Source organism: Gobio gobio, assembly GCF_949357685.1.
Source record: "Gobio gobio genome assembly, chromosome: 11".
Classification (NCBI taxonomy): Eukaryota; Metazoa; Chordata; class Actinopteri; order Cypriniformes; family Gobionidae; genus Gobio; species Gobio gobio.
Window position 1 is genome coordinate 17,702,242 of NC_137104.1, and position 24,433 is coordinate 17,726,674.

At 38.5% G+C, this 24,433-nt stretch overlaps 1 protein-coding gene across 2 annotated transcripts; it reads right to left on the reverse strand.

Moving 5' to 3' along the window:
- Positions 1-962: 962 nt before the first annotated feature.
- Positions 963-10,547, reverse strand: sync (syncoilin, intermediate filament protein). 2 transcript variants are annotated; one of them, XM_079830046.1, is made up of 5 exons: positions 10,356-10,547; positions 4,561-5,326; positions 2,194-2,613; positions 1,996-2,120; positions 963-1,739 (listed from the first exon to the last, which is right to left on the reverse strand). In XM_079830046.1, exons 2-5 carry the CDS (start codon positions 5,311-5,313, stop codon positions 1,682-1,684), a joined length of 1,356 nt encoding a protein of 451 aa, XP_079686172.1. In that variant the 5' UTR covers positions 5,314-5,326; positions 10,356-10,547; the 3' UTR covers positions 963-1,681. The 2 variants fall into 2 exon arrangements, with proteins under 2 accessions (XP_079686172.1, XP_079686171.1); XM_079830045.1 differs by having other exon boundaries at positions 2,194-2,655; positions 10,356-10,475.
- Positions 10,548-24,433: the final 13,886 nt, after the last annotated feature.

Genomic DNA, 24,433 nt, shown 5'->3' on the forward strand with positions numbered 1-24,433 from the left:
GCCATTGGCGTGAGTTTGAGGCGTGGCTACCTGTTTGGCTGTGGGCATGTCTTTAGACTGCTCGCTGAAGGGAAACTGGGTGGAGCTTACATCTAGCTCTTCCTCGCTAGACGTCCAGCCTAATGATTGGGGCTAGAATATCCACCTACACCCTACCCACAACTCTATCCCTCCATCCAATTAGATGTCCAGAGAGGTGGAGCTGGACGTCACTTTATTGCAGTGAGTACCACTTGAATCACTGCAGCAGCGCGTGCACATACTGACAGGAAAGGTGCGTTTTTGAGGTAAGGCCCCCTTTTTTTTACTGCGAGGTCGATTATTGTTTTTTTAACAAAAGGTTATTAAAACAAAAAATTAGTATTAAGTAATTGTTTTAAACTGCGACTTTAGATCAAATTAAGTAATGTTTATCAGTTTTTCGGCTCGTAGGCTACAGGGATGTAAAAAATGCCCGACATTAGTAGGCCTAGAAAGAGTAGCCTACAGTCAAAATATTTATTTAAAAGTCAGTGTATAAAAACAAAAGTAAAACATTGGCCACATTTTATTTTATATAGGAATGTAAAGTGCAAGTTTGGTGCTTGACATTTGAAGGAGATTGCTTGGACTGATCTTCAAATGAAAAACTGCCTTCAGCAGTAGTTATAATTGAAATCAAATATGAATCAAGCTTTAAATAAGTTGGAAATCAGCAGATATCACATGGATAAAAGATATAGGGACTTCAGCACACGCCCTTCCTCCCGCATGTCCTAAATTTGATGCACCCTCTCTCATAATAAGTGACCGCAAGAAGATCCATTTGAGATGGACACCAGGTGTAAACAACAATCTATCTTACCTGACCACTTGTAATCAGATCACCTGAGGCAAGAACGGAGCCATATTGAAGTGAAATCTCCCAAAAATACTTCTCTGGGAGTAATTTGTTTTACACAAAAAAAAGACTGAACAAAAGCCAGTGTTCCTCAACAAAATACTTTTTATTTTTGTCATTATCCAGATTGTATGGATCATATTTTCTGCATTGTGATCATCAACATTTCTTGAAATAGCCACTTATTCAATCTTATTTAATTAAAAAAGGGGAAAAAAAACATGCCCCCTGTCACTATGACAGAGTATCCTTGTACCCTTGTACTCTATCCCCGTCTAGGTACGAGTCATATAAACATAATTTCTAATTTGTACATGTTTATCTCAGATCTTAACAAGACACATTACATCAACAAAGCACTTAATTCATCTTCTCATTGTCCTTCATCTAAACGTTCTCACCATCATGCTGTCGGTATGTTTAGAGAGCTCTCTTACGGTGCCCAAATAAGTCCTTGTTTTGCCCGCTTCACTTGCTCATAAAAGAAAGCGCTTCATTTACTGGCACCACTGGATATAAGAGCTTTATTCCCTCTTATACACAACTGACACATGACAAAAACACTGTTTTAAGAACATTCTGAGCTTGTCAGATAAAGATCTGGATATCTGACGTGCTTGAGCTTTTTAAAAAATTTGGGTTTGCAGAGAAACATTTACTTGGGTCTTCAGTAAATTGTGGTTATTGTTTTGCTGACTGCTTATGACAGAGAAGACAGGCCATTTAGATGAAACTACGAAAACAATATATCAAAAGCATTTAACATAACTAATAAAAATGAATAAGACAAACATTAGTTCATTAGGTTTTTCCCACCACCACACTCTTCTCTTGCTTGCGAGGACCCTCTACACTCTCTCTGTAAAACAATAAAGGATATATAAAATATAGATATGCTATCTAACACCATGTCCTAACCAGGTGCAATACAACAAGTTTCCAGAAATAAGTAAAAGTAATTTGTCTGTCCACGTTGAAACTGGAAATGCAACAGTGCACCTTACAGCCAGTCAGAACGTATATGATTTTTAATATGTATTAGAGCACGCTGCTATATATCTCCAAGTGCGACAGAGCTAGAAACCTAACATCTGGTTTAGATGTACTGTACTTGCCTGTAGAAGGACAGCTCGTTGGCCATGCTTTTCTTCAGCATCTCCAATTCTTCACTCTTCTTTATCTGGATCTTGAGCTGAGTTTTCAGTTCTCTGATGTTCTCCTCTAAGACGTCCACCGTCTCCTGAATGAAGAACATTAAACCGTCAGTACTATGCCATCTAAAATGACATGTAAAATCAATGAAAATTACAAACCCGATATTGTTCCACATTTTCCCTCCTCTGTGTCTCCATTAGTCGGATCCTCTCCTCCAGACGAGTTCTCTGGAGTCTCAGCATCTGCTCTTCTTCTCTCAGTGGTTCTAACTGGGCTCTCTTCTCCAAGCACTGCTCTTTAGCCTTACTGAGAGCGTCCATGGTGGTCTCCCGTCTCTTTAGCAGGGACACTAACCGGGGTTCGTAAAACTCCTCCAGAGCTTTTATCCCACCCTGCAGGTACTGCTGGAGGTCACAAGAGGCCCGTCGTCCTTGAGTCACATAAGAGCGGGTCTTCCTCTTGCTGGATTCTTCAGTGAGGTTCTGCTGCTTCTGCATTTCCTTTAGGTGGCTTTGGTGATCTGAATGAATCTTGGTAATCTCCTCAGTCAGCTCAACAGCAAAGGTCTTCATTTCCTCCTGATTTTGTGAATGCAGGATTGAACACCTTAACTTGAACGTCTTGAATATTTTTAAAAAATAAATAAATAATATTACAAAATTATATATATCAAGGTGTAACCATGTCTTGAACATTGGGGGTAGTGTTGTAGTACTCGAGACCATATGGTCTTGATTTTTCTGCATTCACTCTTGTGCACGCCCTCCGTAACTAAAAAGTTAATCAAATTGAGTTCTAATGTTGTTTGTGGATTTTCTCTGGTCTCGGTCTTGACTCGGACTCAACATACTCTGAACTCGGTCTTGACTCTGACTCGAATGAGCTGGTCTCTCGACTAGCCCTGATTGGGGGGATTAAAGTTGTTGTTGTTTTTTGTGTGAAGTGTGTGAAGTGTGTGTGGTGGATTTAAGGGAATTAAGAAAAAAACAAGAACAGTACATGAATGCAGGATTGAACCAAGTCTATTACAGATATGAGGTAATCAATTTAAACTATTTGCGAATAATATTTTAACTCTTATTCGTATGTCTAATGTTAAAAATGTAAAATGTTTCTCGTCACATTCAGTTATGAATTACATGAACCAATAGTATATTTTCAATTTAAACAGATGACATTTCATAAAAAGTGGGAAACACTTTACAATAAGGTTTCATTTGTTAACATGAGTTATCTACATTAGTTAACATGAACTAATGAGGAACTGTACTTCTACAGCATTTATTAATTGTTAATGTTAATTTCAATTTAATTTGTTAACATTAGTTAATTCACTGTGAAGTATAGAACAAACAATGAACAGCTATAACTCTTTCACAGTTGAAACAAAAGCATCGCATTGGAATTTGCACTCGTCTTCTGTGAACAGTAAGGCCTGGCTTCTTTGATTTGATTGGCCATCTCAATCATTTTGACATTAGCTATGTTTCCATCCAAAGTTGCGAATGTAACATGCGCAAAATTGCAATATCGCATAAAACATTTGCGAATAAAGCACCATTTCCGTCCAGTGAGTCGAAGAGAACATAATCGACACTTCCTGATAAACTAGAAACATAGGAGAAGCCACCATATATAATAATTTTTGTATATAATAAATTATTTGCGTCTCAGAGAAGCTTGTGCGTCTCAATAAACTTGTTGTCTTGCTTTCAGAGGCAGTTTGGGAACGCAGTCATGTAAGACAGTTCTAGGAGGGAAATATAAAGAGCATCTTTGACAACAGACTTCTGAATGACAAAAACAGCATTTCAGATGCTTTGCGAACAAGATTTTAATGCTGGTTAGTACAGTAATGCTGTTACATCACGAAAGTCAAAAAAAAAATGTCATGCGCATTTCCATCGTAGGCTAGTTTATGTGCATGTTTTCGTATCGGATAGAAAATTTATCCAACTCAAACGAGCGCATGCGTTTTTTAATGCGCATTTTTACAATTTATGGGCATCTTGCCGTTTCCGTTCAGCATTTTTTGATGCAATATCACAAAATGAGCATAAAAATAGGTGGATGGAAACATAGCTACTGACGAGCGCAGTGACACCGGTATGGCAAACCAGGCTTAAATGTAACTTTTAAAACTTTTTGGGATCCTAACAAAAAACAGAGTGGTGTGTGCAGCAGTGCAGCAGCAAGAATTTCAAAATATTGGGGGTTGGAGGGGTTGACAATTTGGTATTTTCTAATTAGTTGGGGGGACTTGTCTATCTCAATGTCTATGATGGTTATGGCCCTATATATATGCCCTGACTGGGAAGGCCAAAAAAAAAAACTCGCCTTACTTTATAATTAATACCTGGATACAGTGTCTGGTGTCCTTTTGCTACAAAGTTGTAAACTACATTTGTAAGTCCTCTTTGTAGTTGATGTAACAATCATGGTTTAGTGGTTTAGAATAAAATAATCTACATCTTTTCTGGAACAGTTCCAATGCATTCACACCAGTCTGGTTTATTGAACACTACCTGAGCTTGGTTGTGCTGCTCCACCTCTTTCTGTTGTAATTGAAGCTCTACTTGTCTCTGTGCACAGTCTCGAGCCGCTATGAACAGGCATCTCTTAGTCATTTGAGTTTCCTCCTTCAGGTTCTGTCTCTCCAGTCTGACTTTGGACAGGAGTCCTTGTTCCTCCCCCAGAGCTTCCCTTACAGTCTGCAGCTCTTGGGCCATGGGCTCCTCCAGCTCCAAAAGCTCCTGAACCAACTCATCCCTTCTGCGCTCCAACTGGCCCACCTCCTCAATACAGCTCTCAAATGCTGTTCTGAGCTTTTGTAATTCCATGGTGGCAGACAACTCAGGCCTTGCCTCGACAGAGATTCCTGCAGCATCGTCTTCAACCTCCAACACAGTTGGCTCTTTCTCCGGAATGCACGTTTCTCCAAACGTGATTGTTTTTGTGAATCCATTCTTGTCGATTTTGTTCTCTGTTTCTGAAAATAACTCCAGTGGTGCAGATATGGTTGGATGGGCTGCATCAAAAACATCTAACTGTGCCAACATCTGTTGCATAAGTCCATTAAACTCAGCTTGCAAAGCTTCTCTGCATTTTTGGGAATAAGGCATGGACTCTCCAGGAAGAGTTAGAGCAGCCTCAATCTCTTCCAAGCAATCTTCGAAGTAGTCTTCATCTTCTTCTTCAATAAATAAGGGTTCAAATGTTTTTTCTGTCTCCGATAGAGATCCATAAGGTTGCTCAAAGTTCATTTCTTGATCCTCCATTTTATATGTTGACCTATGTAAATGTATGGGGTGAACATTCGTATGGTTAGCCATCAAGTTCATTTTAGATTTTAAGTGTATGTACAATGTACTTTGTGAACTGTGATTCATGAGTGAGTGATGCTAAGGATGGTGAGAGGAAATCTGAAGCTAATGCGTCATTGAAGGACAGCTGCATAAACTTGTCAAATAGCTGACTGATCATTAACACACTTATAAACAGCGTTCGTATGAAAAGCCTAGATTAACATCTGCGAATGGACCTTTGATCAGTACACAACATTGGTACATACATGCCTTTGCATCTGGCGGACATGCAATAAGCAAGAGGTGAATAAAATGTAAACATAGGGCTGTTTTAACTTTTTAATCTAATTACATGATGTGGTGATTCATTTATATGTTTAATCATAAATGAATCACACATCAAATTTGGCTCAGGAAATCAAATCATCAATTAGACGTTACAAAAAGAAGCTTTTTTGGTGAACTATACCTTTAATGTTTTTTTTATTAATATGGATATATGACATTTTTTAATGAAATTATTGATTTTAATAAGAAACTAAAATTGCCAGTAATAGCAGTAAATATCTTAAGTTTCAGTGATTAAGTCATTGAATCATTCGTTCATTCATTTGATTCCTTCAAGCGGTTGATTAATTCAGGAGTGAAGTAAATGGTTCTCTTTATGAATAGTTCATTGAATCATTGGTTCACTCGATTTATTCAAAATGCGGATTCAGAAATGAAATGCCTATGTGTGTTGCAAACAGTTCTGCTTTGTCTTTGCGTTGGCAAAACTGAGCAAAACAGACAATATAGTGTCTAAAATAACACTGCTGTATAAAATCAGTATTGCATTTGCACTCGTGCTATTCTAGACAGAAAATCAGAACTTGTGTGTTATTGCGCTCATTACTTGTGTGATATAGGCCTAGCTTAACTATATCATGATGTAAATACAGTTGTTGTCAGAATTATTGGCACCCCTGGTAAATATGATCAAAGATGGCTGTAAAAAAACATCTGCATTGTTTATCCTTTTGACCTATCATTCAAAAAATTAGCAAAAATTGAACCTTTCATTGAAGTAAAAGAATGGAAAGTTGGGGGGAAATCACATTATGAAATCAAAAACTCTCTTGGCGTTAATAAACTACTGTCAGGGATTTACTAAAGACACGGAGTGAAAAATGAACGCTGAAAAAGCGGGGACAGGGTTATTTTTGCGACTGACATTATTGCATATGCATTTATAAGAGTTTCCCTTTCAGACGCAAAATTTATGGGAGGAGAGTATTTAAATGAATCATGCAATGTGATTTACTAAGGTTTGTGCTCGTCAATTTACTGGTATTTGCACCATTATTTACCGCCCAAAAAAGCACGTCTTAAACCAAACGCTAAAGGGTAGATTGTGTTGGTCATTATGGAAATTATCCGGTTGTGTCTTTGTTCTTTCATTTGCGTATTGTCAGAACTTTCCACTCCCATCTGCGCTTTTTTGGAATTGCGCTCTCACGCTAATTTGCCCTGATTAGTAAATCTGGCCCATAATGTGTTAAATCGACAGCCCTAAAACAAAAAATCCTGTCAATCAACAAAAAGAGGAAACTAATTTTTTCACTTTAACTTTCCCCACAATCTGCACTCTAAATGCCTTTTCATAGTTGTAAATAATGCAAATATTATTAAAGTAGCCTATGTTTTACAACCCCAAATCAGAAAAAGTTGGGACAGTATGGAAAACGCAAATAATAAAAAAAAGAAGTGATTTCTAAATTTACTTTGACTTGTATTTCATTGCAGACAAATATGAACACAAAATATTTCATGTTTTGTGTGGTCAACTTCATGTCATTTGTAAATATGCATCCTTTCCTGTCATTCAGACCTGCAACACATTTCAAAAAAAGTTGGGACATGAGCAATTTAGGGCTAGTAATGAGGTAAAATGGTTAAATAATGATGTGATTTGAAACAGGTGATGTCAACAGGTGATTGTAATTATGATTTGGTACAAAAGCAGCATCCAAGAAAGGTCTAATCCTTTAGGAGCAAAGATGGGCCGAGGATCGCCAGTTTGCCAACAAATACGTGAGAAAATTATTGAAATGTTTAAAAACAATGTTCCTCAAAGAAAGATAGGAAGAGATTTGGATATTTCACATTCAACAGTGCATAACATAATTAAAAGATTCAAGGAATCTGGAGGAATTTCAGTGCTTAAAGGCAGAGGTGGACAAAGTACACAACTCCATTACTTGAGTAAAAGTAAAAGTACTATTGGTCAAATATTACTCCATTACAAGTGAAAGTTGTAAAGATAGATTTTTACTTAAGTAAAAGTACAGAAGTACTTGCTTTTAAAAGTACTTAAGTATCAAAAGTAAAAGTAAACGCATTATTTTATCATTGTTGCATTGTTGTATGAATGCACTGTTCCATCATGGTGGTTTAAGCCAGTCATGTTCCATCCGACATGCTAGCATACCTCATTTAAATACTTGTTTAAAAGTTACAAAGCTCTTGTCAAAGTCAAAATCATACTAGAAAAGAAAGGTTTCTACATTGTGTTTACTTAACAGGATTATGTAAAAACATATTTCTGAAAGGACTTCAGTTAACATTATTAGTCCAACTACGTCGTTTTTGCATGCTAACTAACATCATTGTCGAATGTTATGCGTTAGCATTGTATCCACAAGGCTATGGCAACTTGGCGGGTAAATCTATAAAAATCATTTGACCAATCATACTTCATACCAGTGTTAATTTTTATTTAGTTTTAGTCAGTCTTTTGACTACAACATTTTTGGCATTTCTGAATTGTTTTAGTGTTAGTCTAGTTTTAATTGACTGTAATAAGATTTTAGTTTTCAATAGACTAAAATTCAGGACTTGGTCTGGCATCTGAGAGGCAGCTTTCTGTGTGCACTTTCGTGTCGTAGCACTTTTTCAGACTTATCCACATCTGCTCTTCTGAATTTTAACTTTTAAGTATAACAATGGTTGCTCGCACTGTGTCTGGGAACTGCTGCCTTCTATTTTGCCATCAATTGATTGGTGTTCAAAAAATACTTGGAAATCATTGAACTTCATGTGATCCTACAAGTGTGATTACTGATAGGTGTCTGCAAAAAAAAACGAATCCCGTTTTAAAGAAGAAAAATCATCCACTGACTTTCAAAGCGGCTACGACTTTCTACTTCGAGGGCCATGATAGAAATGTAGTGGAGTAAAAAGTACGATATTTGCCTTTCAAATGTAGAGAAGTAAAAGTCATAAGTTTCCAGAAACAATACTACTCAAGGAAAGTACAGATACTCAAAAGGTGTACTTAAGTACAGTACTCAAGTAAATGTACTTAGTTACTGTCCACCTCTGCGTAAAGGACAAGGGTGCAATCCTAAGCTGAACAACCGTGATCTCCGATCCCTCAGGCGGCACTGCATCAAGAATCGTCATTCATCTATAAGCGATATCACCACATGGGCTCAGGACTACTTTGGCAAACCTTTGTCAAGTACCACAATACATAGTTACATCCACAAATGCCAGTTAAAACTGTACTGTGCCAAAAGGAAGCCCTATGTTAACAGTGTCCAGAAGCGCCGTCGACTTCTCTGGGCTCGCAGGCATCTGGGATGGACCATCACACAGTGGAAACGTGTACTGTGGTCAGATTAATCAGTATATCAGGTATTTTTTGAGAGGAATGGACGCCGTGTGCTCCGGACCAAAGAAGAAAAGGATCATCCAGACTGTTACCAGCAACAAGTCCAAAAGCCAGGGTCTGTCATGGTATGGGGTTGTGTCAGTGCCCTTGCCAAAGGTAACTTGCACTTCTGTGAAGGCACCATTAATGCTGAAAAGTACATAGAGATTTTGGAGCATAATATGCTGCCTTCAAGAAGACATCTTTTCCAGGGACGTCCATGCATATTTCAACAAGACAATGCAAAACCACATTCTGCAGACATTACAAAGTCCTGGCTGCGGAGGAAGAGGGTACGGGTACTTGACTGGCCTGCCTGCAGTCCCGACCTGTCTCCAATAGAGAATGTGTGGGGACAACGAAGACCCCGTACTGTTGCCCACCTTAAGACTTGTTTGCAGGAAGAATGGGACAAAATTACACCTGAAACACTTCATCACTTGGTGTCTTCAGTCCCTAAACGTCTTTTAAGTGTTGTGAAAAGGCATGGCAACATTACAAAGTGGTAAATGCTTTACTGTCCCAACTTTTTTTGAAATGTGTTGCAGGTCTGAATGACAGGAAAGGATGCATATTTACAAATGACATGAAGTTGACCAGACAAAACATGAAATATTTTGTGTTCATATTGTCTGCAATGAAATACAAGTCAAAGTAAATTTAGAAATCACTTCTTTTTTTCGTTTTCCATACTGTCCCAACTTTTTTCTGATTTGGGGTTGTACAAGAACATACTATTTCAGTCTTTCTACTTCAGAATTTCACGTTTAATTCAACATGCTACTACTTTGTAATTAATTGTGAACTTTACTAGGACTTTCTAAGAGTTTCTACACCAATTTTTTTTTAGTGTCTAGAATTGCCCATCCACCATCTTGCTAGACAGGGCTGGTATTTCTTATGCCAGTTTCAGTGGGACACAGAGAGCAGCTGCTGCTGAAACTGGCAGCAAGAACAGACAGAGCACATTCCACCAGTGCCAATGATCTCAAAATCCCATCACGAAACAACTGCTCATTCCTTTAACATGTTTACTTAAGCATGTTATATGACATATTAGCATTTTACATGTTGTTTTTGAGGAGACTAATAACTATAATCAAGACTAAGTAGATGTGCATTTGTCTTCAATTAATACTTTCCAGACTTTTGAAACCAAGAATAGAAACAATGTGTGAAAGAAAAACCACGAAGGCAATGTGCAGTGAGTAGGCAGTGATATGGCAAGTCTAAAGATGTAGCTAGAGCTATGATACTGTGCCAATGTAAATATTCTAACATCAAAAGCCTTTGAGAAAACTATATAAATGTATCAACTCACCTCAACTTAACTCAGACAACAAGGTTCCAGGACAATAACCATGAAGTGAACCCCAACTGAAGAACTGGTAGCCAACTGAACATGAAAATAGGACAGAGGCAGTCTGGCCTTTCTCTGACCGAGTTTAAACATATGCCACAGGTCTCCCAGGCAACATTTAATCTGTTTACATTTATTAATAAACAGAAGGTGGAAGAAATATGAGCACATACAGCACGGGCACCAACTCTAGCTAATCAGGAGGTCCTCTGGGAGGTAATCTGTTCACTGGAACCAATAGGAAAACAAAGAGCCAATTTTAAATAGGAGCAGTATCCAATGGGTGGCAAGTGTAGGGTCCGCACATGGACATGACAGCAAAAGAATTCAAGAGGAGTGGGCGCACAAGAGTGACACGCCGCAGTCACCAATAGGGACCACGAGGAGATACTCGTGAAAAGTTGTCATCACTTTTCTGGTTTCCTATACTGACCTACATTTAGGAATGACCTGAAAGCTGCACTCTCATCATGCATAGATAAGATTGAAATCAAGTGGGAACTGAACGCTCCAAGTGAGTCGTTTTAGACAGTGAGATATAAGGAGTGGGTGTTTGTTTTTAAGAGCCAACAGCGCCAAATTCCCTCCATGCCTGCTCATTTTTCCAGCTACTTTAAATAGATAGTCACAGATCTAAATAGACATTTCGCGGATCAGTAAAGTTGGTACAGGTTAGATATTTTGAGGCAGCTGTAGTTTAAACTAATTGATTAATTGGTACTGTGATAACAAGGCTTAACAAAATATTTAAACCCAGATAAATTGCAATGTGATGCCAAAATAATGAGAACAGCATACTGGAAGCAGATACATGAGAAATCAGTGTGCTATTTCTAAATCTATCTTTAGCAAGAATTGTTTATTGGCCAAATTAATCTACTGGAGTTTTTAAAAACAATACGTTTTTAAACAAGTTAGGACTAATCTAAGGACTAATCAGGACTAAACTGAATCACCAGAAACAAAACGCTGCGTCCCAATTTGCAAACTATCCGTACTAAATAGTATTCAAAAAAATAATTAGCATGTCCCAAATCGTAGTATGTTGAAAAGAGTATTCCAAAGATTCCCGGATGGTCTACTATTTCTGGTCAGAATTCGAAGTGCAGATCGATGCGCACTCTAACGGCAGATATTGCCCACAACCCATTGCGAGATGGACGATTCGATTAGATGGATTCGATTAGAACTACAAACGCGGATAAAAAGTGTTAAAAAACTACAAACATGATGGTTATGCGAGTCCAACGACTAAGTAGAGAGGGTTAGATAAAGGGGTTTGAGTGAGCAATTATCAGTATTTAACCTGACGAAAAGATATTTATTAAATTTTATCCACATTATATTTCACCTGCAGCAGCATTGTGAACTTTTGTAATGATACGTTTGGCCATTAACTTTTAAATGCATCATTATATTTAAACTGCAAACACATGTTGAGAGGAGTCCGTTGTCCGAAGTAGTATGTCCCAATTGCCTACTCTTCTGCTACACACTCAAAAGTATGTACTTTTTCTTCACAAAAAGAGTACATACTTTTAGGTCATAGTATAAGTAGGCGAATTGGGACGCAGCAAAACACTTACCCCGATTTCACAGAGAAGACTTAAGCTAGTCCCAGACAGTTTGAGCTGTTTTAACTGAAAGCAACTTGCACTGACAAATATTATATGTCAGTGCCATTGTTTTGTCTCAAGATGAACACCAGTAACTGTAGTATGAAGCAGGGTGGGGCTGAAAGCTGTTGGGGCGGAACAAGTCTGCTTGAGCCATTGCTATTGAGAGACAAGCGCGACACAGCTCGGCAGTAGTGGAGCTTTTATTATCCCGCAGATGGCCGCTTCTGCTTCTTCCGGTGTGTTATAACTAAGCGGCAACCTCCCACAGTTTCTCTTGAAGCCAATACGGAAGTGACATATACTGCAATTCATCGACTGGCCGCTAGGGACAGGCTCCAGAAGGGAGCAGAATCTCATTGAGTCCCATGTTAAAATGGCCAACTTTACAGCAGATTAAAACATGTTTACAGCCTGGTACAAATTGTGGTTTTGGTCTATACGACAAATTTTGCCCTTCATGACAACTGTGAGGGGGGTGAATTTTTTTATAACTCATTCCTTTACATTATATAAAGCATTAAAGTTCTGCATAATTAAGGGCGTGGCCACTTCGAGTGACAGGTGGATAGCCATTTATCTGCTGTCTGTTAGTAATCGCGTCACTTCAGCTCCGCCCACATCCCGCCTTTTTGCCCGTTTTCTGTTATACGGGAGTGACACGCTGCCAAGATGGCAACGGCCATCTCGTCCATACTTTGCGCTTCAGAATGGCTCATCAGAATCCTATGGGTGACGTCACAGAAACTACATCCATATTTGTTTTACAGTCTATGGTGGTATCGCAGCCCTGTTTTATCATATTAGACACATTTGAGTGTGTTGAAAGTTATGTTATAATGCTACTCTGTGTGTTTGCTCGGCGGCTACTTCTACTCTAGCTGTAAGCTAGATTGATACTAGGCATGGTAAAACATGGTACTCGCGGTAAATCAAGAAAACAAGATTTAAACAATAAGACTAACTGTGTTGAGCTATATACAGTAACAATGATTTGTTTTCTGTCAATGAATGCATCCAAACAGTTGCTCACCTGTCTAATAAAATACATCATTTATTAAAGCGTCTTTGGTATTTCCATGGTTTGTACAAAATAATTGAGGGTATATGATGGCGATGCACGGACACGGTCCGTGTCCTGGTTAAAATTGTTTATTTCTCTGGATTTAAACATTTTTGGAAACATTTGGGATAATGTAAGTACATAAGTCAACAAAATAACATTGTTCTAGTGGTTTTTGGATATTTTTATCCAAATATCATACATATTGTTCCTTTAACTGTCGATCTGTGGAAATGACCATGCAGTCTTCTGAAACGCAAAACAAACTGTTATAAGAAAATGCATAGGAGTGTTAAGGATTGTCATTTTGAACAATCTCTAAATTTGTGAAAGTTTGTGTGGTTATAAAAACGTAGTTTAGGACTGGTGCATGGAATTAAAAAGGAAAAAATTTAAAGGATACTTACATTTAAAAAAAAAAAAAAGGATTACCCGTTAATAGTAGTGTTAAAGACTATTTCTATAGTGACTGAAAATGGGATGCAATCATTGTGGGGTCAACAAGTCTGTGGCTTTCCTGTAATTGAACTCCTACATTTGCTCAGCTGTTTCTTTTAGAACCACATGGAGGCGCTATACAACCTCTTTACCTAGCTATGGTGCCAGATACATAGTATATTTGGTTTCTCTTTATGAATGTAATCTTTATGGAATTGGTGCACTTTTGATGCACATCTGCCCAAGGCTTTCTCTCTTACAGAAAGACAGGGTAATAGTAATAAGCCCTCGCTCTGAGGAATGCAGAGGTTCTTGATCTGTGTAATAAAGCAGTGCTGAGTGATGCTTGAGCTAACTGAACTTGGTAATGACTATTCAAAACAGTGTCCAACAGCTTCATTCACTCTTAGATCAGCTTGTTTTTTGGTAACATGAAATGCCCTCAGACAATACAGTTTTCTTTGGAACAGGCTGATTCAGATCACAAATCAGGCTTGTTTTGAACTTGTACTGGGGTCTGCCCTTATATTTTATCATATTTATCCATTCATAATAGCTTTTGATGAGCTTTCCAGGCTTCTACTGTCTACTACTGTAACTGTAAAATACTGAATCATAATAGTCATGCTAACCTTAACAAACACTACTAATAATTCCAAATTGTGTAATAATAATCCCATGATTTCCACATGTGGCCTTTAATTACAGGTTTGCTCAGTAAATAAATGGATACATTAAGCACTGAAACCATTGACACTACCATAGATGCTAGAAGAGACATTGAATGGATCCTTATAGTTAAACAAGAGTAATGAGAGACTTAACCCATTATTTCCCTAAACTATATGTATGGTTTTAATTGTACTGTAAAGATGACTGTCACAAACTGCTCCGAGACTTTGGTTGAGGTTCCAAACACAGCTATATTAGGGAAATCCAGAATCGTAATCCTTGTAACAGGAAGTGGGTCAAAATCAAGGCAAACAATAGCCACATTTCCACCCAAATTACCTGGAACAATTTGTCCCAGGAACTTTTTCCCCCCAGACCTGTTGCTGTCTGCGTTTCTAAAGTACCGTGAAGATTAGGCAAATTAGTCCTGTGACGTAGGACCGTGCGCAACTTTTCAATTCCTGCTGGATTTCATCCTCCGCATATAAGCTTAATAAAGCCTCAACCTCGTCGTCGGTCCATATTTTAACTCGATTCGATTAGCAAACCACTCGTACTGCACGCACCGTGACAAACTTTTGAAAATGGTGGTTAAAATAAAATGCTATTAACCAATCAAAATGATGCATAATTTTTAAACAGCAAGCACAAACTATGCAAAAGCGGCAGCCCTTCCGGTGCACTCAGTGTCCGAATTCACTCACTCATTTTCATTCACTGCTTCAAGTGGACTATATTAGTGGAGTAATGGGGAATAGTGAATGAGGGTATAGGGGCCGATTTCGATCACAGCAAGAGTTTATATAGGCGGGGCGTAATAAAATAATGAGCAACAGCTGAAAACAATGATATAGTAACAGGCTAGGGAGGAGTGCCCTCTGGTGGATATCAAGGGCACTCCAGCTGGTGATCATGACAACGACTGTAAGTCCTCACCTGTTTTCCATCAATAATTGTGTTCCCTCTATTTCTGTATAACCGGAAAGGATGGCTGTAAGCCTCTGGTCTAGGGGTGCGGAAAGTTAAATATTATGGTATGCTGCTGCACGTCCAGTGTTTGACTAAAAGGTCACTACTGCTCTACAGGGCTTTGCTGCGTCAATATGTGTAACTAAGTACATACAGTGAAGTTCAAGAGACCAAACAGGAGTACAAGTACAAAGAAGGTCACATGGTCAGTGTCACCAGTTTGGATGAATAATTAGTGTCCTAGACATTATGCATACACTTTGTTCATTTTACAATATATATCTTAAAAATTAAAGCTCATATTTTCAGTGTGGTCTAAGACCTGGACTCCACTGTACATGCACCTTGACTTCAGATCAGAGGTTGCGGTGTTTCAGACATGAAAAAACACTTAGAAGATCTCAGTTTCACTGACGGTGCAGCAGAGGGACCATTAAAAAAAACAGATTCAATTTTAAAGGCCTTTTTTCATGATGATGTTTTGTTCATCATCATTGTGACGATCTTGATCTGTCACGTTTATGAGCACAGAATATTTGTTAGTGCAGGGCTCGGGAATACTGGTGTTTTTGTGGTGCCATCAAAAAAGTGTTGTCATGACATCATCTTCATTGAACAACTACCATTGCGACAAAATGTTAACAGCTTCACTGTTGGCCTCATTAGTCCAGTCCAATCAAAGGCACAATGCACATGAATAATAATAATAAAAACATACTTGTCCATAGATGTTTGTGCTTACCTGATGAAGCAATATCAACTGAATGGACTTATTTTGCATTGAAACCTAAACATTCAGTGTGACATTTTAATGTATTGTTTTTTTTGTGTGTTTTTTTTTGTATTATATTTATTTTTTATTTGTCAGTTGTATTTTTATGAAACTTTTGAGAAAGTCTGCCTATGGTGCCAGACGTGAATTATTAACTCTTTTTTGGCTATCTTTTATTTACTGGCAAAGAAAAAGACAATCTTAAAGACAATCTTTGCTTATCTCAAACATTTTAAGATTGACTGACACTGTATGGTAAAGCATGCTTTTCACAAGCACATGTATCACTCACAATCTTCCCTGTATAACAGCCTGAACTGCCATGACAACATTCTCAAACATCAGATAACTCTCCCATGACATTGTTTGTGTGGGATACAACTGTAGCAAATCAACCTGCCAAGTATATGACACGCCATAGTGTTTCTTTTGAGCTTCACATATCATTTTTTATTGAAAAAAATCAATTCAAAATCTCCCCTCACTAGGTTGTATGATGTTGATTTCTGAAGTGACAAACTATACATTAAATATAACATTTAAGCTGGAATGCTTTGGGTTACAGCAATAATGGGACATGGATCAGGCTAAAAAGCTCAGTCGGTTGGTAAGTTAACCATAAATGGACATAGAGTTCTTGGACGTCAAAGAATGTTGGAGATAAAAAGATCAATGCGATCTGGAGAGAATTATGTTCTCCATCTCTCCTCAATTTATTTCAGTGGAAGTGGATGAGGTCAACTCTCCCGACGGTTAGCTAGCATGATCAAAAACTATCTGCTGGGATTTTAGTGCAGCCATTTTCATTGCAGTAATAAAATGACTCATGACAGCTGATGTTTTTTTTTTTGCCATGATGGTGATTGTGTAAGAGGGAGTTCTAGAGGATGGGTCAGTCGGATCAGTCCCCTGACACCTGAATCAGAAAGAGGAGTATAAAATGAGATTGAAGATTTAAACTAAAATGAAAAGAGAGATTAGAGTTGATGGGATTTTTCAAATCGGCAGACACTTAACATTCCACACTTTATATGAAAGATGTTATGTTGATAATGGTTTGCTTTTGACTTTAAATTATTTGAACAGGACTATATAACACATTTAAACGCTGTCAACGATATGTAGAATGTGTAAATGTGACATACGGATCAGTGTGTAGAGAATGCGAGCTGCATATAAAGAATTTGAAATATTGTACACACAGCTGTCCATTAACTGCAAATACACATAAACAGCGTGGTCAAATAACTATACCTCTGACAGTGATGGGTATCAAATAATCGACTGAACAAATAAAAGCATAGCTGGTTATACCCCTGTTTGTTGACAGTTTTTCCCAATAGCTTCTGATACCCCTCTATAAAGGGTCTCCACTTCAGAGTGAGCTGCATGGTTTATGAAAAGGGTCTTCCATGCACCAAAACAATAGAGTCGGGTCTATAACAGACATCTTATGCATATATAGTTTTCGTCTCAATTTGTGGCTACAAATACAGCTGATGGTAAAATAACCAACACTGGCTTATTGGGAAAACATGGCCTACTTGTGACAACATTTCAGCCAAATGCAAAAATATGTACCAATACATACATATCACTGCAATTTCAAACAGAAATAAAGACTTCTTCTCAAAACACATTTTACCATAGTGCTTTACGAAGCTGGCTCTGTAACTCAGCTGGTTGAGAATTATACTTGCAGAGCGCTTGGGTACGATTCCTGTGAAACACAATTTACAACAAAAGAGTACAAATAATTTTAGAAACAAGCTAAAATGGCATGGTTGCTTAAAGGCACAATATGTACGATTTTGGGATTTAAAAATTCTGGTTTTATTTTTTTAGAAGCCAAACACCAAAGATGCTTTAATATATTATGTGTTTTATTAGACAGGAGAGCAACTATTTGGATACATTCATCGACAGAAAACGAACCATTGTTATATAGCTCAACACAGTTAGTCTTATCGTTTAAATCTCTGCAAGTACCATGTTTTACCATGCCTAATATTAATCTAGCCTCCGAGCAAACGCACAAAGTAGTATTATAATATAACTTTCAACCATAGACTGTAAAAAAACATGGACGTAGTGTCCGTGGCGTCACCCATAGGATTCTGAAGAGCAGTTTTGAAGCGTAAAGTAGGGACAAGCAGGCCGTTGCCATCTTGGCAGCGCGTCATCACTCGTCACTCCCGGATAATGGAAAATGGGCAAAGCAGCGGGACGTGGGTGGAGCTGAGGTGACGCGATGACTAACAGACAGCAGATAAATGGCTATCCACCTGTCACTCAAAGTGGCCACGCCCTTAATTATGCAGAACTTTAAGGCTTTATATAATGTAAATGAATGAGTTATAAAACATTTCACCCCCTTACAGTTGTCATGAAGGGCAAAATTAGCCGTATAGACCAAAACCACAATTTGTACCAGGCTGCAAACATGTTTTACTCTGCTGTAAAGTTGGGCAGTTTAACATGGGGCTCAATGAGATTCTGCTCCATTTTACATTTACATTTACATTTAATCATTTAGCAGACGCTTTTATCCAAAGCGACTTACTAATGAGAGCAATAGAAGCAACTAGAACAGTCAAGGGCAACAGTATTCAAGTGCTGTAACAAGTCTCAGTTAATCTAGCACAGAACACACAGGACAGAATAATTTTTTTTATGGTGGGTGTGTAAGTCTGAACGAGCGAGTTTAGGTATATTGGTGCCTTCTGGAGCATGTCCCTAGCGGCCAGTCGATGAATTGCAGTTTAAGTCACTTCCGTATTGGTTTCAAGAGAAGCTGTGGGAGGTTACCGCTTGCTTTCAACACACTCAAATCTGTCTAATATGATAAAACAGCGCTGCGTTACCACACATATGGATGACCGGAAAAAGCGGAAGCAGCCGTTTATAAAAAAAGCTCAGCGAAATCAAGGCATCGTCAAGCTATGCCTTTGTTTTGAATAAGCGACCTCCAGCGGCGAAAAATAGCATATTGTGGTTTTAAGCAATAATTAAGCGTTTTTATGTCACATTTGCTATCGGGTAGGTTTAGGGTTTTGTGTAGGTGTATATGTTATTTTAAAGGGGTGATGAATTGAGAAATCTACTTCCCTTTGAGCCTTTGGTATATAAAAGTTAATTGTGATATAAGAATATCCTGTAAGTTTCAGAGCTGAAAACGTCCTTGTTAGTCAAAGAAAAGCTTTTATAGACACCAGGCCCAGAAAACGAGAGATCTCAGAATATGTCGACCACTGACGTAGTAGGATGCAGAAGCACCGCCTCAAGCCCGTCAACCGACTCGTGGAGCAAAACGAAGCGGAAATGATTGTAAACACGATAGAGGTCGAGACTGGATTTGCAGACATATTGAGATTAAAACACAGTGCTGTGCCTTCTATATTGGATCCGACAGAAACGGTGCAACACACTTATGTGAGTAAAACATGTTTTTAGTGTTAGTATTGCATTGTTACAGATTGTTTGATATCTATTGATTACATACCTTAGCACGCGCTCACAGGCTGGAGAAAGTTGTTATTAGTTCATTCGTGATCAGACTCGGACTTGTAACGTCGGCTCGCAAAACTCAAAGTCCCGGGGTTATGTGCTTTTCAGACGTGCTTGCGCGCGCATTTATGGTTTGCGGTTATATTCACTGATGATCGAGCAAAATGATACAGATATAACATTACAATCAATTGCGAGTGGATGAGAGATGAATCATTATGTTTGTTTGAGAAAGACATTTTGCGAGCCCTGGCTGTGGGCTGGGTGATTCATTCCGGTTGCCGTTTGCCACACGCTGTCACTGACAGGGGAGCAGAAGCTCATTAAAAATGCAAATCTTATCCAATCCTAGCCATGGGCGTTTACTTCCAAGTCTTCAGTGCGGCACGCCCATCAAAACCGATCGTTTTTCAAAACCAAGGCAGAAAGTAGCCTATTGCTTATTCATTATGATGTTTTTGAAAGTAAAAACTATGCGAACGTCATAAGTTGACCTCAGACAACAGTATACATTTTTAAAAAAAAGCCAGTTCATGATACCTTTAAAACGCGATGGAGCATTAACCTTTTGCCACTCACCGGACATTTCAGTTCAAAACTGCGGTGGTCCGTTTTTCCAATGAGCCTGGGCTGAAAATAACAAACTAAATCAAAACGTATTGCTTCTTCAAAGGCTCAAACATTAACTGAGACTGTTGCCTCATTCTCTGACAAGTGTATACACACTAAAGGATGTCCTCTGGCTAACAAGCGGGTTTAGACTACAAAAGTGGCCTTTCATTTTGTGTTGTAACCTGCTGTTAAGGTAAAAGCATAAACACAGGTTTAGCAGATGCACCAGATTGCAAATTACTGCAAAGCAAACTGTCCTTTCAGACTCCTGACCTCTGAATGGACATGACGTGTAACACCCAAAGATTGGGTAACTGTACTGCAAATTTGTTCTCAAGACCAAATCTAGCTGTTGTTGTTCTTTCTTCAACCATATCCTCATGACTAGTGTAAAATGGTTTTAAATGTAATAATGTAATTAATGCTCGCTAGTCGATAGAAAAAGTCCATATATAAAATATATATATATATATATATATATAATTTTTTTTTTTTTTTTTTTTTTTTTTTACACTGTGAAAGATTTTAACAAATCTACAAGATAAAACATTTTGGTGTCATTGTATTTATTTATTTATTTTTAAAGAGAAGATAATGTGCAGAATTACCAAAAAATTGGACTCTTGGGAATATTTGAGGCAAACAGCATTTAAATATGGATCCAGTAGAGCATAAATGAATAACAGAATGGAAAGAGTGACACACAAAAGCGACCATGTGTTTACTGGGATGCTCAACCACATAATGCCCAGAGGAGCACTGAAAAGCCAAGCCTGGGAATATTCTGTCCACTTTTTCCTCAGGTTTTACTCATCTGTGTACTGACAACTCCAAGCTGAGTTTTTGTAGACCTCCAGTGTCTAAAAGAACCTATTGTAGGTTCAAGATTCTTTAGTGTAGCCCGTAATTAAATCCTCCAAAATTTCTGTACACTTTTCCAGGCTCTTATTTTTAGGCCTGGGAAGGAAAACTTAAAAACAATGATTTCTATCTTTTCATGTGCTTTTTTTGTTGTGCAAATGAAGCAAAGTCCAGGAATTTCAGGACATTTGGCCTCTCAGCATGTCTCCTAGAGCAGGAAAAAAGAAGCAGACCAAACATCATGCCTGGACCTGTGCCTGTTTCTGAACAGAGCAAACAGAACGAAAGGATAATGAATTAGCTTGTCTATCTGTCTGACCCCTCTCAAACACTGTAAACTCAGCAAAGAGCCACAGCAAGAAAGAAAAAGACAGACAAACAATATATATTTATTGACAATAATCTCTCTGTAATAGTATCACATCTAAAAGTACCTGTGCAGTTCCAACTTTTTTGCCTTTAGTAAGCAGTGATTTCAGCCACATCTCTCTGATTGTCTGTGTGCGGCAAATGTTTTGAATAGGGTGGGGTTATGGAGCTCTTTTGTCTCCTGCCTTCAAGCAGTGGTTTCTTGTCAAAGCCACATTTCTGTGAGTCATTGGTTTGGCTCTGCAGGCATATACCGCCTCAGACTCAGAGCATCCAGCCAGATGTGCTCCTCCAACCTGGAAGTGGTCGGATGGTTAAAAATCTTGTGAACATGGAATTTGTTCCCTGTATGGTTTGCAGATCATTATCCTACATATTTGGTTAGATTAATATTCTGCAGTAGCTTGCATTACAATTATACACCTTTTGAGCATCAGTTATTAGGGAATTTTTTGAAGTATTACAAAACAGTTGAACAGTTGGAATCTCACCCTCTTGCTAACAAAGTTAAAGGGTTAAGTCGTGTTTCCACTGCAGGAACTTTCCAAAGGAACTAGGGACTTTGGGGTGGTACTCTGTATTTTTAGACTGCTGGAACCAGGGTCTAAATGAAGTTCCGGGTAAAACATTTTCCCCTCAAAACATCCCTGCTCGTGAGGTAGTACTTTTTCAAAGTTCAGAAACTTTCTGCGATGATGAACATGCTGATTGGTTGACTCCATGCAACATTTTATTTCCACTGCCATTTTTAAAAGTCTGTTGCGGTGCGTGCAGTTAGAGTTGTTTGCTATTTGAATCAATGATGAAGTTTAAAAAATATAACTGATGGACCGATGACGATGTTCAGGCTTTATTAAGCTTAGATGCAGAGGACAAAATCCAGTGGGAACTGGAAAGTCGCGTGAAGTCCTACGTCACGGACTAATCTTCATGGGACTAGACCGTGATGGAAATGCAGGCAGCAACAGGTCGAGGGGGAAAAAAGTTCCTGGGACAAATTGTTCCGGGCAATTTCGGTGGAAACGGGGCTTTAGTTCTAGCCTGGTCCTACCAGACTCTCGTACATTTCATTTGTACAGAGAGTCTGGCCACTCTCCATTAACAAGCGTTAACTTCCTTGAAGGTGGGTACTCTGTTGAAGTTTAAAACTATTGGATCTGCCCAGAGACACTCACAAATCGCTAATGTTTGGTCGTGACATATGTCATCTCAAACTAGCGCACAACATCAATGTCATCATTCTCAGCCACTCACTCCCTCTGTTCGCTGATTGGACCGGTTAAAATTTGACCGGAGAAAACCAGAGAATATACCGCAATGACGGAGTACTGAAGAAAAATGAAAATTGAGCAGAATGTACGTAGGAGGGCGGAGCCAGGCTACTTTAGTTCACCCAAAAATGAAAATTCTGTCATTAATTACTCACCCTCATGTCGTTCCAAACCCGTAACTCGTTCAACTCGTTCATCTTCGGAACACAAATTAAGATATTTTTGATGTAAATCGAGAGCTTTCTGACCCCACATAGGGCCCGATCACACATAATGCGTTTTTGCAGCGAGAGGCGCCTTTTTTTTAATAGATTTCGGTTGGCAGAGAGCGTTATGCGCACTGCTTATGGGCACCGTCATCGCGTTTTTTTTCTATTGTCCAATCGAATAAATGGAGAGGCGGGTCTTCCGTTGTGGCGACCGTTATCTTGATTAGACTGACAGGACAGCTCTGATTCGGGGGTTTCCTAGCAACATAAAAAACCCTGCAGCGCACTGCTCTTTTCTAAATGAAAAAACGTCAACCAAAAAAGGCAGTGCAGTGCGCCTCGCGTTTTCGAACCTGAAAAACGTGTTCAGTGTAATCGGGGCCATAGACTGCAATGTTATTACAACGTTCAAGGCCCAGAAAGGTAAAGACATTGTTAAAATAGTCCATGTGACTACAGTGGCTCAAAGTTATAAAGCGACATGAATACTTTTTGTGTGCAAAATAAATAAAAAATAATAATAATAACAACGACTTTATTCAACAAGTTCTTCTCTTCAGTGTCAGTCTTCTACAATGTTCACATTGTAAACGCAGTGCAAGGCTTCCCTGTTCTACGTCAAAACTCTCGGATTTCACCGCTTTGGATTAAGTGTCTGCTACATGCGTAAATGTAAGCTAGCAGGTTTATTGGCTAGCAGTACGTGCTACAAGGCTAATCAGTTACTTGTAAGAAAAGCTGGCAAGCTAATCGGCTAGCAGTGTGCAAAGCTAGTCAGCTATCTTGTTAGCTTGCAAGCTAACTGAAGAAACAACAAATATTTCATTTCTTTTACAGCTTGCAATATATAATTGTCTTTTTTTACACATTTACTTAGCCACAGTCTTCAGAATGTCAGTCTATTAATGCTTTTATTTTTGTCTGTAAGTAACTCATAATCTAAAAAATGATACACTTCAGCTTTAATATGGAGGAATCATGCATGCTGGACTGTTTAGGAAACAGTCTGCATGCACACCTGATCAGACCAGCCACTGGAAGACTGGAGAATTAATTGAGCACTAGTATTAAAGTGTTAAATCTGTGATGCTCTGGGAGCTTGGCACATCATTGCTTTATTAAAGACAGAGGCATGAAGGCACGGAAGCCTCTAAATCAAAGTGCCTCATCATAGGCCAGAATCTCTAATTGAAACTCTCCATGCGTTTCATTCTGGAGCTCTGGCTTAATGAAAGAGATTAAAAAAATGGGGACGCTTGCCAAGATGTTCTTTCTTCATGATTCTTATGACAGAGTAATGAGTGTACACTGAAACTATGTGAGTCTCATTAGGGCTAAAGCTGTGGGACTAGAGCACCCGTCTGGTGCCTGCTGGGGTTTGGCTTGACTGCATCAAGTGCAACAAAAGATCACAATGTATTAGTCTTTTGTGTGGTAGTGTCTGTACCTTTACTGTAGTTTATGTCTTAGGCAAGGCAAGGCATTTCATACACAGTGGAAATTCAAAGTGCTTTACACAGAAATGGAATTAAAATAAGGGATAGTTCACCCCAAAATTAAAATTCTGTCATCACAGCTTCCTTTTTTCAGTTGAACAACAAAGAATTGTGGAATATTTTATAATAATATTTGGAATAATAAAATATTATTGTAATATTAATAAATATTTAATGCCGCTTC